We start from the raw sequence: 18,665 nt of genomic DNA on the forward strand, positions 1-18,665 counted from the left end.
CTCTAGTTCTTCTGTCTCCTGTCTTGTCATATTTCCCTTTTCTCTTCTGAACTTAAATTTTCTTCTTTTCTGCCTTCCCACCATTTCTTGCTAACTCGCCCCTTCCCCTCCCACCTACTGATGCTGAAGCTGAACCCACCCCCTTACCCCTCTCTTCTGCCCACCATTTGGCACATTTGCCCACAAAGGCCTTAGGGACCCTACCACCAACCTCGCCCTAGTGACACCCCAGTTCTAGCAAAGGCAGAGGTGCTGAGAATGCTGGTCTAATAAAAGCTATTACCTCCCACACCTGGTCTCTATCCTGGGACCCCCGGGATACAACAACCATGCACGCAAACCCAGCCAAACAGGCTTTCGTGCCTACGCTCTTCCACCCAGCTGCAGCTGGTTCATCTCCTCCTCCATTCCCCACTTTCCCCTCATCCTCCCGTCCCGATCCATGCCCCCACCCCGGCTGCCCCTGTCCCTCGTGCAGAGGTGGCCCCTCCCCCGGCAGTCACAGCGCACCCAGCTGGTGCGGGGCTGGCGGCCTTGGTCCTCCCCGAGCAGCCACATCCTCCCTCGGTCGGGGCGTTTCCCTCCCCTAAGGCTCGTCTGCAGCCCAGCCCAGCCCAGCCTGCACACGCTCCCCGCCCCGGGCCTGGCTAAGCACACAGGGCTGTGTCACCGGTTCACGTGTCTCTCCTACGGCCTGGAACCAGTGACTCCTCAGCTGGCTGCAGCCTGCAGGGTAAGAAACAGCAGCGACGTGAATTTGTCCCAGTCCGAGAGCAGAGGAGGGGGACGCTCATTGGCTCCGAGAAACGGGGCTAAGGGGAGGACTCTGCGCCATGTGCTGGGGACCCAGCAGGCGCCTGCAATCTGCCCCCCTCCAGCGTATTAGAAATGTGCAGCTTGGGCTGGTCCCGAGCACCTCGGCCTGTTCTTCCTTCCCCCTCACTGCGTGCCCAGAGGGAACACGGAGACAACCCTGCAGGAGAGACAAGCCCACAGTACCTGCTTAGCCTCTCCCACCCGCCCCCAGGGAGATGAAGCTGCTTCGCAATAGCCTGCCCATTGCAAGTTTTCCTGTTCCTCAGCCTTCCAGGGAAAGCCCTGGATTCAACTGTTCCTCCTCCTCTTTCCTTTCTTATGATTTTCCTTCTCGATTTTCACTCGCGGGCAGAAGCAAAACGGGTGCAAGTCAGGTTTAAATGACGTATGAGTGTCCACACTTAAAAGTGGCACCAGTTAAACATCACAACTTCAGTGTGTGGACAAACCCCCAGAGGCTAGAAAGCCTGTTTGTGGTGTAGCAAATGGTGGGGCAGTGGCATGATTCATGAACATTGCTATAATTATTTATTTTAATAAAACTTAGTTTTGTTCCACCTATGTGACATGACATGGTTGGTTTGTTTTTAATCTGTGTCTGAAAAAAATCAATTTTTACCATATTTGTTAAAGACTGAGGCAAATACCTACAGTGTTGGGAGAAAGTAGAAACACTCTCTTTTGCTTTGAATTCATTTCTAGTGGAGAATTAGAGCAGAATTGCAGAAGTTAAGAACATAACAGCCACAATGGGTCAGACCAAAGATCCATGTAACCCAGTATCCTATCTTCTGATAGTGGCCAGTGCCAGGTGCCCCAGAGGGAATGAACAGAAGAGGTAGTCATCAAGTGATCCATCCCCTGTCGCCCATTCCCAGTTTTTGGCAAACGGGCTAGGGACACCATCACTGTCCATCCTAGCTAATAGTAATTGAAAAGTTTTATAGGACAGTCAGTACCTTTCGGAACCTGAATGTTTCCTTGCTGTCAGTTGAAGGGGATAATCATAGATTTTAGAGTTTGTGTAGAACTACCATAGCAGGGCACAGTTTTATAACATGGTTTGGAGGGTGTGTGTGTATATATGTATGTATGTATGTATTTGGGACAAAACCATGTTTTAACAATATTCCTGATCCTGAGTAACAGCTCTGATTTGTAGTGTCAGCTATATAGACTATTAAGTTTAAAATAAATTTTAGAATGAAAAGGAATTATAAATGGCTATATCCTGCAGTGCTTACTGCCCCTGAAATCAGTGGGGGATTTGCCTGCAGGCAGAAGCTGTCAAAAGAAATTGGGCAAGTTAAATCAATGGACAAAAGGATTTTGCAGCGTCAGGCCCGGGCTTTGTATATCCTGTATTTCACTTTTGATTTCAAAACTCTCGTGTACACATTTGGTTCCATTCTTGGGCTCTGATCCTGCAAAGATTTAGGCGCATGCTAAACATGATACACACTGAGTAGTCCCAGTAAATTTGATGAGTTCTAACAGTGCATGAAGTTAAGCAGATGTGTAAGTCTTTGGAGGACTGGGACGTTCATTTGGTGTGGTCTGCTTAACAGAAACAGGTCTCAGCTGAGATAGAGATTTAAGAACCTTTCACCAGCTACTATACTGGATGCCTAAGGGCTTATCTACATCACAAAGTTGCAGCGCTGGTGAGGGGGTTACAGCGCTGCAACTTAGGAGGTGTACACATCTGCAGGGCATCACCAGCGCTGCAACTCCCTGTTTGCAGCGCTGGCCGTACTCCCGTTTTGTCTCGGGTGTAGAGGATCCAGCGCTGGTGATCCAGCGCTGGTAATCAAGTGTAGACACTTACCAGCGCTTTTCTTGACCTCCGTGGAATAAGCAGGTATCCCAGCATACCTGAGGAAGCCTCTGGTAATCAAGCTGGTCTCCTTCCCCGGTTTGCTCTCGCGTTCCCCGAACCCCGAGCAAGCAAGTCTCCTTCCCTGCGGTTTGCAGGGTGGTTCGGGGAACGCGAGAGCAAACCGCGGCGAAGCTGGTCTCCTTTCCCGGTTTGCTCTCGCGTTCCCCGAACAAGCAGGTCTCCTTCCCTGCGGTTTGCAGGGTGGTTCGGGGAACGCGAGAGCAAACCGGGGAAGGAGACCAGCTTCGCCGCGGTTTGCTCTCGCGTTCCCTGAACCACCCTGCAAACCGCAGGGAAGGAGACCTGCTTGTTCGGGGAACGCGAGAGCAAACCGCGGCGAAGCTGGTCTCCTTTCCCCGGTTTGCTCTCGCGTTCCCCAAACCCCCCTTGAAGCCGCCCAACAGCGCTGCAGTGTGGCCACATCTAACACCACTTGCAGCGCTGGTTGCTGTAAGTGTGGCCACTCTGCAGCGCTGGCCCTATACAGCTGTACTAATACAGCTGTAACAACCAGCGCTGCAAAATTTTAGATGTAGACATACCCTTAGTGTATTACAATTAATAAATCCACTGGTGGGAAAACAAGGAGTTCACCCACCAGTTGTCTTGACTGTGTCTAATTTGTGAATTTGGAATAAGAGGACTATAATGTCCATTCCTGCACCCTCCTTAACCTTAGTTTGTTCCAAATTTAGAAATAAGAGGCTACTGAAGTTTATTATATAACATCTGTAAGGTTGTAATCAGAATGTCTGGGGTAAGCAATCTACTAGCTGTTATATCTATTTATGTGAATTTGTTAACGTGTGAGGAAGGTAAACTGAAGTTAATATTCCTGATTTCCATATGGTACAAATGCTCTTTTGTTAGTTTCACCTTTGCTTGCGTGATGCAGGGTATTTAGTTTTTGAAAAATCACTACCTGGAGCCTTGATTGCACTTATTTTATTTTTCAGCTTGTAACCATGGAGAAACTGAGTAATGCAAACACCCATTTTGCTCTCGATCTGTTTAGAAAGTTGAATGAAACCAACCCAACAGGAAATATCTTTTTCTCGCCAGTCAGTATTTCTGCTGCACTGGCCATGGTCCTTTTAGGGGCTAAAGGTAACACAGAGACACAGCTGTTGAAGGTCAGTGAAAATTTCTTTCTTGTTTAGATTTTTAATGTTATAGAAAATAAGTTTTAAGAGAAAAATGTAAGAATTCATTGACCCTTCTTATTGTTTCTCACTTAATTCAGTCACTAATTAATTTGATCAAAACCTCTGGAAGCAAATTATTTTTTAATTTGTTTTTATGCCCTTTGATGATAAGAGCAGGGCTGCTCCAGACCCCCAGTTTGAAAGGGCCCACAAACTGAGTGGTGTTACAACCTAGTATGCCAGGTCACAATGCCTGGAGAGGGGAGCAACACCCACTCCCACAGGACAGGAGTCATCACTGTGGGGTGAGTGCAGGGGGGGCTCACTCTCCACTCCCCCTGGCCCCCAATAATTTTTATTTTTTTTTGGAAGGGAGGGGAGCCTCTGTTTCAGATTTTGCCCAAATCCCCTGTGCGACTCTGACAAAGAAATCTGTGATTTTGTAATACATAATGTTATGCATACTGCTGTCATGTTTAAAAAACAAAAACTTAACCCAGCTCCCCCTACTTAAATTTAAAGTGTCATAATAATGATAATGCATGATGACAATATCTTTGCATGAGATCATGAATTTTGTTAAATGACAGGACTGTTATCTCCCACAAGACACATACAACGGATGTGAATCTTACTTCAATCCAGTCACAGTTAATGTTGTTGCAGTGTTGTTGTAGCCATGTTGGTCCCAAGATATTAGAAAGACAAGATTGGACCAACTTGTGTTGACGAGAGAGACAAGGTTTTCGAGCTATACAGAGCTCTCCTTCAGGTCTAGAAAAGGTACTCAGCATGTCACAGTTAAATACAAGCTGGAACAGATTGTTTAGCGTAAGTAGTTAATGCATCTTTCAAGGGACCATTCAAGATGAAGTGTCCTGTTAATACCCCTGCAGTCAAACGACAAAAAAGGGGGAGTAAGTGGCATATTGTTGTAATAAACCATAAATCTTGACCTCTCAGTCCCCATCCTCAAACGAAACCTACACAACACCTTCCAAAGACAAGCCTACGAGCTTAAATTCATAACTTTGCCAGACACCAAAAATCATGATCTTAATAAAGACATTGGATTTATGGTTTACTACAACAATCTGTAACCCACTAGCCCCCCTTTTTATTCTATGACTACAGGGGTATTAACAGGCTGCTTCACTTTGAAAGGCCTCTTAGAATATGTAGAAAAAAAAATAGGAGTCCATGTGGCACTTTAGAGACTAACAAATTTATTTTGGCATAAGCTTTTGTGGACTAGAACCCACTTCATCAGATGCATGAAGTGAAAAATACAGGAGCAGGTATAAATACATGAAAGGATGGGGGTCGCCTTACCAAGTGTGAGGTCAGTCTAAAAGAGATATATCGTTTAACAGCAGGGAGAAAAAATAACTTTTGAAGTGGTAAGAGAGTGACCCATTATAGACAATTGACAAGAAAGTGTGAGCAACAGTAGGGAGAAATTAGCATTGCGGAAATTAAGTTTAGGTTTTATAATGACCCAAACTCTCCCAGTCTTTATTCAAGCCTAATCTGATAGTATCCAGTTTGCAAATTAACTCCAGTTCTGCAGCTTCATGTTGGAGTCTATTTTTGAAGTTTTTTGTTGAAGAATTGCCACTTTTAGGTCTGTTATTGAGAAACCAGAGAGATTGAAGTGTTCTCCTACTGGTTTTTGAATGTTATGATTCCTGATGTCAGATTTGTGTCCATTTATTCTTTTGCATAGAGACTGTCTGGTTTGGCCAATGTATATGGCAGAGGGGCATTGCTGGCACATGATGGCATATAGCACATTGGTAGATGTGCAGGTGAAGGAGCCCCAGATGGTGTGGCTGACATGCTTAGGTCCTATTATGGTGTCCCTTGAATAGATACATGGATAGAGTTCTCACCGGAGTTTGTAGCAGGGTTTTGTTCCTAGGCTGGTGTTTTTGTTGTGTGGTGTGTAGTTGCTGGTGAGTATTTCCTCACTAGGGGGCTGTCTATAAGTGAGGACTGGCCTGTCTCCCAAGGTCTGTGAGAGTGAGGGACCGTCCTTCAGGATAGGTTGTAGATCCTTGATGATGCGCTGGAGAGGTTTTAGTTGTTGGGTCTGTCTTGTAGTAGGTGACTTCTCGGTACCCTTCTGGCTCTTCCAGTCTGTTTCTTCACTTCACCAGGTGAGTATTGCAGTTTTAAGAACACTTGATAGAAATTCTGTAGCTGTTTGTCTCTGTCTGAGGGGTTGAAGCAAATGCAGTTGTATCTTAGAGCTTGGCTATAGACAATGGATCATGTGATGTAGTCTGGATGAAAGCTGAAGGCATGTAGGTAAGTATAGTGGTCAGTAGGTTTCTGGTATAGGGTGGTGTTTATGTGACCATCGCTTATTAGCACTATAGTATCTAGGAGGTGGACCTCTTGTGTGGACTGTTCCAGGCTGAGGTTGATGGTAGGGTAGAAATGGTTGAAATCATGGTGGAATTCCTCAAGGGCCTCCTTCCTGTGGGTCCAGATGATGAAGATGTCATCAATGTGGCGTAAGAGGACGAGAGCTGAGGAAGCGTTGTTCTAAGTCAGCCATAAAAATGTTGGCATACTGAGGGGCCATGCGGGTACCCATAGCAGTGCTGCTGACTTGAAGGTATAAATTGTCCCCAAATTTGAAGTAGTTGTGGGTGAGGACAAAGTCACAAAGTTCAGCCACCAGTTTCCCGTGATGGTATTGGGGATGCTATTCCTGATGGCTTGTAGTCCATCTTTGTGTGGGATGTTGGTGTAGAGGGCTTTTACATCCATAGTGGCTAGGATGGTAAACTACCTATTTAATCTTCTATTTGGCTGTGACACTGAATACACAGAGCTCTTCAGGTCTGGGAAAGATATCTCGAAAGCTTCTCTCTTTCACCAACAAAAGTTGATCCAATAAAAGATATTCTCACCCACCTTCTCATTCAGAGTCAAGACATTATCAGTCTCATATCAAAGAATGAGATCAGCCGCAGTAGTAATATTCAGCACATCCAGGGCCGGCTCCAGGCACCAGCTTAGCAAGCAGGTCTTGGGGCTGCCACTCCGGAGAGGGGCAGCAGGTCCAGCTATTCGGTGGCAATTCGGTGGAGGGTCCCTCACTCCCTGTCGGAGCGAAGGACCTCCCGCTGAAATGCCGCAGATCGCGATCGCACCTTTTTTTTTTTGTCGGCTTGGGGCGGCAGAACCCCTGGAGCTGGCCCTGAGCACACCTGCAGACTAATATTTTCAAAAATAGGTGCCTAATGTTCTAAATAAGGCCCTGAGTGGAAATTATTTCCTTTTCAGCATTTAAGTGCTTAAGTTGTGAAGGCTTTAAGCACATGCTTAACTTTAAACACTTACTGAATTTGCTATATTTTGTGCCTGACGGCCCTGATCCAGAGTCCACAGAAGTCAATGGAAAGACTCCCTTTGAGTTCAATGGGCTTTAATCAGGCACTTCCACATAACTTTACATTAGCCACATTTTTTAATAACAAAAGCTTTAAGGCGTTCAGTTTTGTTTTATTACTGTGGCTGGCCCCAATTCTAGTGAAATCAGTGAGAGTACTCAGCGGGGATTAACAAATATAAGCAAGGGTTGAAGAACTGAGCTCTTTGTGTCCAGCCTGTATCAAATTCAGCCAGTAAAAAAGCTGCATTGACTAGTGCAGTGAAGATTTCCTGAAGGTTAAATTCTGGTTTTAGAGATGAGAGATTTCAAAATTAGTATTTATTAATTTTAAAATATAAAAAAAAAATTCTGGATGGCAGCATTGGTACTAATTTCATGTGGGATTTATTGCTTAAGAGAGATTCAGCTATTCATGGTTTTCTGTTTTATTGGAATGGCACGTGGAGTTGTAAAAGGGTATGTTTGAATTCACTCTGCTGGGGATCACAATATATTTGCTTAAGAATATTGTCTCCTTTGTATTGTTAGCTTTAGGAGGGGCTCTTTTATGATATTAGGCAGCATTGAGTTATCCATTAGAACAATAAAACTATTTCATCACTACTTGTCAGGCCTGAACTTTGTACAGAAACTAACTCCCATTCTATCATCTAAATTAAACTAACAGCCCAACCCAGGTTGAACTATTCAGAGCAGAAATAGCATGAAAACCACTCAGACAAGTTTCAACATGCTAATCTGTGATATTCTATGTTCTAATTCAAAGTACTTTGTAATATTTGTGAAATACATTAACTGTAATCGGGGGGAGTGGGGTCAGAGAAACATGTGGGAAAGGTTATAGCTACCAAAGATTTTAGGATGCATGTGGATATTTGTTTCTGTAGGTCATGGACCCATTTCATAATGCCTTAATACTGAATCTTTTCACCTATACAAAGCAGATTGAAACTTCCCAGGATACCTAGGCCTGATGCAAAGTCCATAATGAGCTTTGGATCAGGTCATAGAATATCAGGGTTGGAAGAGACTCTAGACCATGTCCTACGTGTGGTCTCTGGTTTAGTTTAGCTTTGTCCAAATATTTCTCTGTGCTTTGAAGGTCCTTGATACGGTCTCGTCGGCCCATCTAGATTCAGGTAGATCTCTCCATAGTGCATATATCCTGTTGAATAACTTATCTCTGAGAATCACTCTGAGAGAAAATATGCCCTTAAAGAGACACTACAGTTAAATACAGTAACGTATTTAATTTTTAAATTATCAGACATTAATAATATGTGGCAGCATTTATATTATCATCTATTAAAAATAAAAGAAAATCATGCTAAATCAGATCAAGCTCACCTTACTCACATGTTCAAATAAGGTGTGGGAGAATAGATAGGGCTTGCAATATGCTCTGAGGGAGCAAAAGCAAAAGAAGTGAATTTGAGAACTGAAGGTCCCTTTGTTGGTAGCACCTTGCATACAGAATTTAGTATCTAGGGACTAATATCAGTGTCCAAACAGATCTCTATGGCTGGATGGCTCATAGGGGGAGAGCTGCCAAACATTATAGATTAAAATAAACAGCTTGAATTGTGCCCAAATATAAACTAGTAGACCGTGCAAGTGACTGAGCACAGGTGATACATTTGTGTTGCCATTAAGTCAACCACTAGATTTTGCACTAGCTGAAGTTTTCAGATAGCTTACAATCAATCAGAAGGCAAACACTGTTTGTTTGTTTTCCTCCTTATTCAAAGGGCCTGATCGTTCAAACACTTACTACCAAGTATTCTGTATTAATTGATAATTTTTTTAATCTAGACCCTTCATTTTGATGTTGTTGAAGAGCTTCATTCAAGATTTCAGACCCTGACCTCTGACATAAACAGAAGTGGAGCTTCCTATCTGTTGAAGCTTGCCAATCGGCTTTATGGAGAGAAGACCTACGGTTTTTTAGCAGTGAGTTGATGTGACAGAATTCCTGTAGAATTTTTCAAAACTCAATCATCAGTTACTTCCCATTTCTGTTAGGGCCTGGTCCTGTCCCTCTTGAAGTCAGTGGCAAAACTCTCACTGGAACAGGATTTATATAAAACCTTAATACAATTTGGAATTAATTTAGTAAACTGCATAACTGCCTTGTTATTGATTGATTCCAAGCAGAATAACTTCATTATCTGTATATTTATGAGGCAAAAAATTTGAGGTCAGTTGAAGGACCCACAAGACAAACCATTTTTGGCTACAAATTTAGTACCCCGCTTTGGGAAGTAGCAGTCTGATATCCATTTGTGCTTCTGGCTCTCAAACTGATAAATCTGTAAATATGGGGGAGAGATTTTCAAGGAAACAAGTTGCAGTTAGGCCCCTAACTGCCACTGATTTTCAATGGAGATTGTGCTGCTATGTCACTGAGGTATTTTTGAAAATCCCACCCGCTAGTTGTATCAGTGGTACACCACCTGATGTACTTTGAAACCAACATATTTTCCATAGGTGAAATTCTCCCCTTTGCAGAGAGTCTGCTTGAGGTCTGTTGGCCACTTATGTCCCACTTACAATCTCAGTGGGATTTCAGTAGTGCTTAGGCTTGTATGGACCTGTTGCACTGTGGTGAACATCACCCAATTTAAAAAATGTAACACTGAAACATCAGTAATAAGCAATCAGTTCATATTCATGCATAATGGGCGCATTGAAATATTAGTGTTCACCTGTATCTGTCAGAAACAAAAATAATAAAATGCAAGATCAGTTCACCCAACCCTTGAGATAGACAGATTCTTTAACTGACCTAAGTTAGTGTTGTATCACTAGGCTCTAAATAGGCTTGGCAGAGTTTAATTTTTATTATTTTATAATGTTGGCGGATAATATTTTTAAGCATTTTATCCTTTATATTTATCTATTTAAATTTCTAGTGGGAAATTATGGGGGGGTTCTAACAATGGGCAGGTCAGACAGTAATGATTTAATAGCAATAGAGATTCAAAAAGTTAAGTTATATAATAGTTAAAATACAAATTGTCAACATCATATGTCAATATTGAAATCAAAGATCCTTAAATCAGACTTTGGAAAGCAGCATTTTTCTTACTATGCCTCTCTGTAAATTTCAATTATTATTGATGGAAATGTCTTTTCATCAGTTTATATATGTAGGGTGAAATAGGTGTTTACCAACATGTACTGAAAAAAGTCTAATCCTTCCAGACATAGCTATAAAGATATTCTCTATGTGCAATGAAAGCTGTTCCTTCTGACTGTGTATTGTAGGACTTCTTGACTAAGACTCAGAAATTATATGGAGCTGATTTAGCTACGGTTGATTTTCTACTTGCTTCAGATGAAGCAAGGAAAGAAATTAACCAGTGGGTAGCAGAGCAGACTGAAGGTAAGAGATTTTGGTCAGTTAAATAAAGGGCGTCTTTTTGTGGCTACTCATTAGGGATATGTTCTCATTTTCTGCTGCCATTAGAATTGTTTCATCTTGTTATGGGATATCCAATAACGTGGCTGGTAAAACCAGAAGATGCATGAACATAGTTTTTATGGCAGCTAGATAATTCAAAAGAAATGTGCATTTTCATACATTAAGGCCAACAATTGCTGAAATAGGTGCCTAAATATGGATTTAGGAGCCTAAGTTTAGGCATCTGGTTTTGAAAATCTTGGTCTTATTATAGATTTCTAAATCATGTAGTCCTAAATTTTGGGTGCCAAACTACAGGTACCCTAAAGAAGCCCTATGTCAGATAGCATATGCTCACCACTTTCTGACAATCAGGCCCCTTTAGGTTGTCTTGAGCTGAGCACCCAAAAATTGAAGCATTTCTGAAAATTTAGGCCATAAAGGTTTACACTTTTGTGAAGTTATTATATATGAACTATTATTATGATACACAGCATAATGTAATACAGTACAGGAGGATGGTGCTTAAATATACTATATTTGTATCGGGGAGAAAAAGCAGAAATCTTTTCTTGAATTAAGACAGCAGATTTTTTTTAAATGTAGATATGTATAGCGTAAAATAATGTTGTAATGATTTTTTATTTCTTTTAAGATAAAATCCCCAACCTGTTGTCTGAGGGCTCAGTTAATAATATGACCAAACTAGTGTTGGTGAATGCTATTTATTTCAAAGGAAATTGGGCTGAGAAATTTAAAGAAGCAAACACGAAACCAATGCCATTTCGGTTAAATAAGGTAATGGAGATGCATGCTGTTATCTTTTTGCTTGAAGAATATCTATAAAGGGATGCTCTCAGGTAATTTAGGCCCCAAATTAAAGTTTTTATAATTTTTTTTTTAATTACAAATCAAATATGAATAGAAACATTTTCACATTCTCTTTTTTTTTTAATTCATTCAAACAGTTTTTTGTTTGAATATAAAGCAGGGGTTCTCAAACTGGAGGGTGTGACCCCTAATGGGGTCACAAAGTTATTACATGGGAGATCATGAGCTGTCAGCCTCCATCCCCAAACCCTGCTTTGCCTCCAGCATTTATAATAGTGTTAAATACAAAAAAAGTGTTTTTAATGTATAAGGGGGGGGTCACACTCATAGGTTTGCTATGTGAAAGGGGTCAGCAATACGAAAGTTTGAGAAACACTGACATAAACATTTTCCTGAAATCAGTGGGCTAGATACTGTGTTTCTTTGCTCGTTCATTTTCTGCAGGAATGGAAGAATGAAGGAAAATATGGCATGTAGTACCTTTTGCCCCTCCAATACTCTGTCTCGGGACCTGTTTTCCCGAAATATATTTTAGCATAGCTTTAAATTATGCTTTTAATGCCTCCCTGGAAGCAGTTATGCTAGCTGAGCATAACTGAATCACCCTGTACTTGGCCAAGGCTTCTTTCCTTGCCATATATGCCCCTTATGCCAATGACTGTGGGAGGAACCATGCTAGGGTTATTAATTTTGCTTGGACATGTTCCTGCAGGTTTCCTCACATGACATATTTTTAACTAAAGATGAATTCCTGGAGATTCCAGACAGTCCTGGAGGGTTGGCAACCCTAGACCATGCAGAGCAATCTATTAGTTCTACAGTGCCTGGGGATAGCTTTTACACTGGGGATATTTCTCACAGTCCATTATTATAGTTTGTGGCCCCTCTTGCTATTGGAGGAGTGTAAAGGAACTACAATTGAATGAAGAATCTGGGCTAGTTTCTACAGTCGAAGAAGGAAGCGTGATGCTAGGCAAGAGAAACCAAAAGCAAAACTGAACATAATAATATTCTTAAAATATCTTAGTATTTACATAGCACTGGGTCTTCAAAGAATTGTTAATAAATCAAGCATTAGTGAATCTGACCTGTGAGTATTTTCATTGTCATGTGGGCAGAGGGAGTAAATCATACAGTGAAAAGTAATTTAGATTTTAAAAGTCAGTTTTAATCTAAAGAATTGTTAATAACATAGGTAAGGAAATCTGATTTTTTTAATTGTAATTTTAAAAATTTTCTTTATTTTTTTGTAAACCATCCAGAATGAAAGAAAGACAGTGCAAGTAATGTATCAGAAAGAGAACTATCCTTTTGGGTACATCTCTGAACTGAAATGTCGTGTGCTAGAGCTTCCCTATGAAGGAAAAGAACTTAGCATGATCATCTTGTTACCTGATGATATTGATGATAACTCCACTGGACTCCAGCAGGTGATTTATAGAAACCAGTCTCAGTTTCTGCTTGGATGGCATTTCCCAGTTTTCATGTAATATAGAACCTTCTTTTCAGTCTGCCCCTCACCCATTCAAAAGCCCACAAATTGTAACTTTTAACATTACGCCTTCGCCTGTTCATCCTACCAACAAAACAGAAAAGAATAAATAACAAAAGGGGGAAATCCTGCTGTTTCCAGTTATCACCATCCTCTGATAGTCCTTAAGTACTTTCATGGTTATTTATTTTAGAAGTGTAATAGGAGTTTTACTGATCAAATAAAACATTGGGCCAGTTTCCAGGGTGTGGTGCATCTGCCTTGCATCACAGTGTTGGAGGAATCTGGCCATGGAACTTGACTAACTATCCACAAGAGCGTCAGTTCTGAGTAGGGAGATCTTCTCAAGCTGGGTGAGTGTAGTGGATGCTATGCTAGTCCTCTCCTTGCTGATGGCATGGGGTAGGGTTGCCAGAAGTAGGGCAGAAGTTTCCTTACAATCTGCTGATAGTCAGTTCGGTCCCTTAGAAATCTCTTGGCAGCTAATGTTACTTACAGCAGCCTTCACTTCGTCAAAGTGCTGCAGAAACCCTGACCAATTAATTAATCCTCAGAACTGAGCCACGAAGTAGTTGACAAAGTGAAATAAAAATAAGTTACAGATAATAGTTAACCTGCATTTTCCTTTAAATGGTGGAGTTTATCGTTTAGCTGCTTTGGATGTCGTATTTTCTGTGCTTTCAAATGGTGAAGCTGATTATCTTTACTGAAGTGTCAAGAAGACAGCTCCCTTGTTGATTGTTAATTATTTTCATTGAGTTTTAGTGACTTACACTTCCAAGTACTTAGATGAAGTGATAGGATTTTTTTTTTTTTTTAGTTATTAGTACAGTATTTCTTTAACTCCTTTGTACAGAGCAGCAAAAATAAAACTCTGTGATTTTAAAATTGGATGCTTTGGGTCAGATTCTGATCTTGATTACTGGGGTATAAATTTGCAGTAACTCCATTGAATTTAATAGAATTACTGTGGGTTTATACAGGGGTAGCAAAGATCAAAGTCGGGCCTTTTATGTTTATATTTATTTTACTTTGCATACATATATCTTTAGAGACCGTCTTTTTCAATATTGCATTTTAAATGTTTTTGGAAGAGAAATACTGGTGATATTTCAGACTCTCTCTACACAGTTCAGTGATCTCTGTGCTTTTAATTCCAGCTAGAGAAGCAAATCACCGTAGAAAAGCTCCAGGAATGGACACAGCCACAAAATATGCATCCCATCGATGTTCATGTGCATCTGCCTAAATTTAAGCTGGAAGACAGCTATGACCTTAAATCAGATTTATCAGGTCTGGGCCTGCAGGATATATTTGACAGTGGCAAGGCTGACTTGTCTGGAATGTCAGGCGCACGTGACCTCTTTCTCTCTAAAGTTGTACACAAGTCTTTCATAGAAGTGAATGAAGAAGGCGCAGAAGCTGCAGCTGCCACTGCTGGCATTGCTATGTTCTGCATGCTCATGGAAGAGAATTTCACAGCTGATCACCCTTTCCTTTTCTTCATCCGTCACAACCCAACGCAAAGCATACTTTTCTTCGGCAGGTATGTTTCACCATAAAAGAGAAGAGAGAGCTACAGTTGAGGACCTGATCGTATTTCCACTTAAACCAGTGGGACCCTGTAATTATGTTCTTACTAATTTACATTGAAATTCTGCATTTCACAATAAAATCACGACTCAGAAATTGATACCTAAGATCCTTCTTGGGCTTCTTTTCCAATTCCTTAGGACTGATATCTGTTTGTGTACAGTAAAATCTGCCTTATGCAATGACTTGCAGGGCTGACAAAGTCTGGTTGCTCAACATGGTTGATCTTTTAATAAAGGTGGACCAGAATTGAACCTCATGCTTTTGGGGATTCTTTGAGATGGTTACTTGAGTCAGAAAATTCCCTAAAGTATGAATGTCCTCTTGTGTGGGTTTTGCCATATTACTGTGAACTGGCTGTGACTTCCTTTTTGTGTAATTCCGCTCTCTGCTGACTTTGATCCAATAATTCAAGGTGCTTGCTCTGCAGGATAAGTTTGCAAGGCTTTTCCTTTCTTAGGGCTTAGCTACACTTGCAAGTTGGAGCGCATTAAAGCAGCCCTAGGTGTCCTAATGCACAACGCATCCACACTGACAAGGACTCTGCAGCTCGAGCATTCCTGGTAATCCACCTCCACCAGAAGCATAACACTTGCTCCGTCTCGGCTGAACCATCCCAGCGTCAGTGTGAACGTGCTGTTGCATTACTGCGTTCTGATCGGCCTCCAGAAACGTCCCATCATCCCCTCAAGTCAAGTGTCCGCTCTTGTCATTGTTTTGGAATTAGCTGTAGGAATGCGGATATGCCCTTTCAAAGCTCCGTTTCTGACAGCCGGCATGCTTATCTACTCTGGGACAAAGCAAGCCATTACTGTGGAATGCTGCTGTTGTGAGTGTGTGTGAGAGAGAGGTGGGGGGTCTGCTGCTGTCTGAACTTACAAGACAGCATGCTGACATGCTCTCAGCCCCCAAAAACCCACTCTCTCTCCCCCCAGACACACACAACACACTGCCTGTGACACTCCACCACCACTCCATTTTAAAAGCACATTGCAGCCACGTGCATGCTGGGATAGCTACCACAATGCACTGCTCTCTGTGGCGTTGCAGTAGCTACTAATGTGGCCATGCCCGTGCACTCGAATCTGACAGTGTGAACACACTGCAGCACTTTCCCTACTGCGCTCTCCGAGGGCTGGTTTAATTCACAGCGCTCTACATCTGCAAGTGTAGCCGTGCCCTTAGAGTCTCTTCTTTTAGAGGCCTTTGAACAAAATGCTGTTTGGCACCAGAATGCACTGAACAGCCAAATGGGCCTTATGTCTTGGGATAAAAGTTCAATTAGCATTTGTCTAGAGAGACTTTCTATTCTTAGAGAAAGTATTAAGCTGTTTAAACACGTGCAACCCTTTCAATCACTGTTTCAGAACTCTAGTATGATATTGCTTCTGAATGAGGTGGCGGAAATGGGACAGGCAATTTCTTAATGGTTTTTTAAGACATCTTAACACTTCTGTACATTTTAAAGAAAAATTTTAAAACTGTTTTATCTGTTTAAAATGTATGGAGATGTTGAGAAGTCTTGAAAGATTTTTTCAGATCATTGAAACTAACTTTCCAAAAGGTAGTGCAATCTTGGCCTAAAACTGTAATATCAACACAGGAAGGATCCCTGCTTTCCAGGGAACTGCTCTGTAGCTGTTCCAAATTTCTTAAGTACAATTCAAATATATTAATGCTGCAGTGAGCTCTGGCCCACGTGGCTGGCTGGCTGCCTACTGCCTCTTTACAAACTGATTTTTGTACCAAATAACAGTTTGACTTCTAGGAACTGCTGTATTTATGTACTCGTAATATCCTGCTGTTGCTTCCTGTTAGTACTAGTAGCCTGTATAATTTCATGTATATCCTGCGCAGTTATTTCTATGCATTAACAGTATAACCTCAGATATATTCTGTGTGTCTAATTCTGTATTCCTTTGTGAACCTCACTATAACTTTGCCTTGGAGGTACAAATAAATGGTTTTATGTAATTAAAAAAAGGCATCTGTTTGTCCACAGCAGGCAATTTTATGCACAAAATGTGGCATTTGACAGCACAAAAATGATTGTATATCTAAGTGATAACACCAAAGTGAGCAAGTGGGTTGCCGGGTGTGGTCTGCTGTATAAGTTCTCCTTTTGCATTTTCAGAATAATTGGTGGCTATTGGGCAACAGCCTGTTGCAATGGGAGAGGGAGAGCAAAGAACTGGAGATTAAATTCGGGAAGGGGCGGGCAGAAGTGTTGAGATAACCAGGAGCCGCTGCACTATCTGTGCGCTAAATGCACCTGGAAATATTTGGAATGATGCCTGGAACTGAAGGAGTGATTGGTGGGCAGAACACTGATGCTAGGAGCTGAACCGACTCATGATGTTGGTGTTCAGGAAACTGGCACGTCCTTAAATCATTTTTGAACTTCCTCTGGAAGTTCATAAGACTAACTGTCAATGTAACAGACTGCAGCTTATACTTTTGAGAACTTAAAAGCAGTGTGGGGAGAACAACTAAGCGTTTACATTATGTTCCATAACAGTGTGGTCTCAGCATCAGTAAAAAATAAGGTTGAATCTGTTACTAACGTCTTGGTTTCTCCTTGTCAATTGCTGGAAATGGGCCATTTTCATTACCACTACAAACAGTTCTTTCTCTCTCCTGCTGATAATAGCTCCCCTTAAGTGATCACTCTCCTTATAGTGTGTATGGTAACACCCATTGTTTCATATTCTGTGTGTGTGTGTGTGTGTGTGTATATCTTCCTATTATATTTCCCACTACATGCATCCAATGAAGTGGGCTGTAGCCCACGAAAGTTTATGCTCAAATAAATTTGTTAGTCTCTAAGGTGCCACAAGTACTCATGTTCTTTTTGCGGATACAGACTAAAACAGCTGCTACTTTGAAATCTAATATACTGAGTTTTTTTTTTTTTTTGAGGAATAACATAAGTCTGCAAAATGCCTCATAGAATTATTTGCAGTTGTACTAGGCTCATTGGTTTCCCTTCTGAAAATAATTCTGGGGTGATTGTTCAGTCTTTAAAAGTCCAACTTCTGTTCATAACAAGCGGGGCTTTTGCCAAAGTAATGATTAGGTCCTGTTTCATTGCACACTCTTTCCCTTACTGCACACTTAGGCCTGGTCTACACTTGAAAGTTATACCGTATAATTATGTCTGTTAGGGGTGTGATTATTTCTCTGATATTGGTATATCTCTACAAGCCCTAGTGTGGATGTCATTATACCAATAAAGGTGACATATTAGTATAGTTATCACCTTCCTGTGTGGGGAGAAGCTATACCCATAAAAAGCCCCTTTACACTGATATAATGGCATTGCTTAAATTATACTGGTTAAAGCAATACAACTTTTCAGCATAGAAAAGATCATAAAACAGTTTGAAAAATGTAGCCCTGAATGTAGAAACAAATTACTTGTCATGTCACATTATTCAAACTTGCCATGTCTTTGGACTGTTATGTAGGGATTTAGGGAATGGAAACTCTCTTAGTAAATTCTTCCTTTGGCATTGGTTGTTTTGGTGATTGTGAGATACAATTATGTCTACTTTCTCCAGCAACGTGATATGCAGAGTCCAAATGGTTGTAATACAACAATTGATAAAAGTAAAACCATCTACTTCTTGAAATACAGTCAATTACAAAAAAAGATAAGTATTTTGACATAATACACTTGTCCTGTATCTCCTTGCTGAGTTTTGTGGTTCCATGATGGCATTTTCCTATTTTTCTTTTTAAGATGGTCTCCCCTGTTCTCATGTCAGAAATCTAAACAAAGAGGGGAAACTGATTATACCAGGGAATGGTGAAAGTGACTGTAGCCTCAGGCAAGATATATTAAAATGGTGCTTAAAGTCAGGCTAAATCCTGATTAAGATGTCTAGATAAGTTCTTCTTCGAGTGATTGCTCATATCCATTCCAGTTAGGTGTGTGCGCCGCGCGTGCACATTCGTCGGAAAACTTTTACCCTAGCAACTCAGTGGGCCGGCAGGTCGCCCCCTAGAGTGGCGCCATCATGGCGCTTGATATATACCCCTGCCGGCCCGCCCGCTCCTCAGTTCCTTCTTACCGCCCGTGTCGGTCGTTGGAACAGTGG

At 41.5% G+C, this 18,665-nt stretch overlaps 1 protein-coding gene across 1 annotated transcript; it reads left to right on the plus strand.

The window, feature by feature from the left end:
- The first annotated feature begins 571 nt into the window (after positions 1–571).
- LOC115646452 (leukocyte elastase inhibitor-like) lies at positions 572–15,334 on the plus strand. The gene is made up of 7 exons (XM_030552288.1): positions 572–733; positions 3,652–3,828; positions 9,059–9,196; positions 10,514–10,631; positions 11,305–11,447; positions 12,743–12,910; positions 14,133–15,334. Exons 2-7 carry the CDS (start codon positions 3,661–3,663, stop codon positions 14,532–14,534), a joined length of 1,137 nt encoding a protein of 378 aa, XP_030408148.1. The 5' UTR covers positions 572–733; positions 3,652–3,660; the 3' UTR covers positions 14,535–15,334.
- The last annotated feature ends 3,331 nt before the right edge of the window (positions 15,335–18,665 follow it).

The sequence above is a fragment of the Gopherus evgoodei genome, chromosome 2, assembly GCF_007399415.2.
Source record: "Gopherus evgoodei ecotype Sinaloan lineage chromosome 2, rGopEvg1_v1.p, whole genome shotgun sequence".
Classification (NCBI taxonomy): domain Eukaryota; kingdom Metazoa; phylum Chordata; order Testudines; family Testudinidae; genus Gopherus; species Gopherus evgoodei.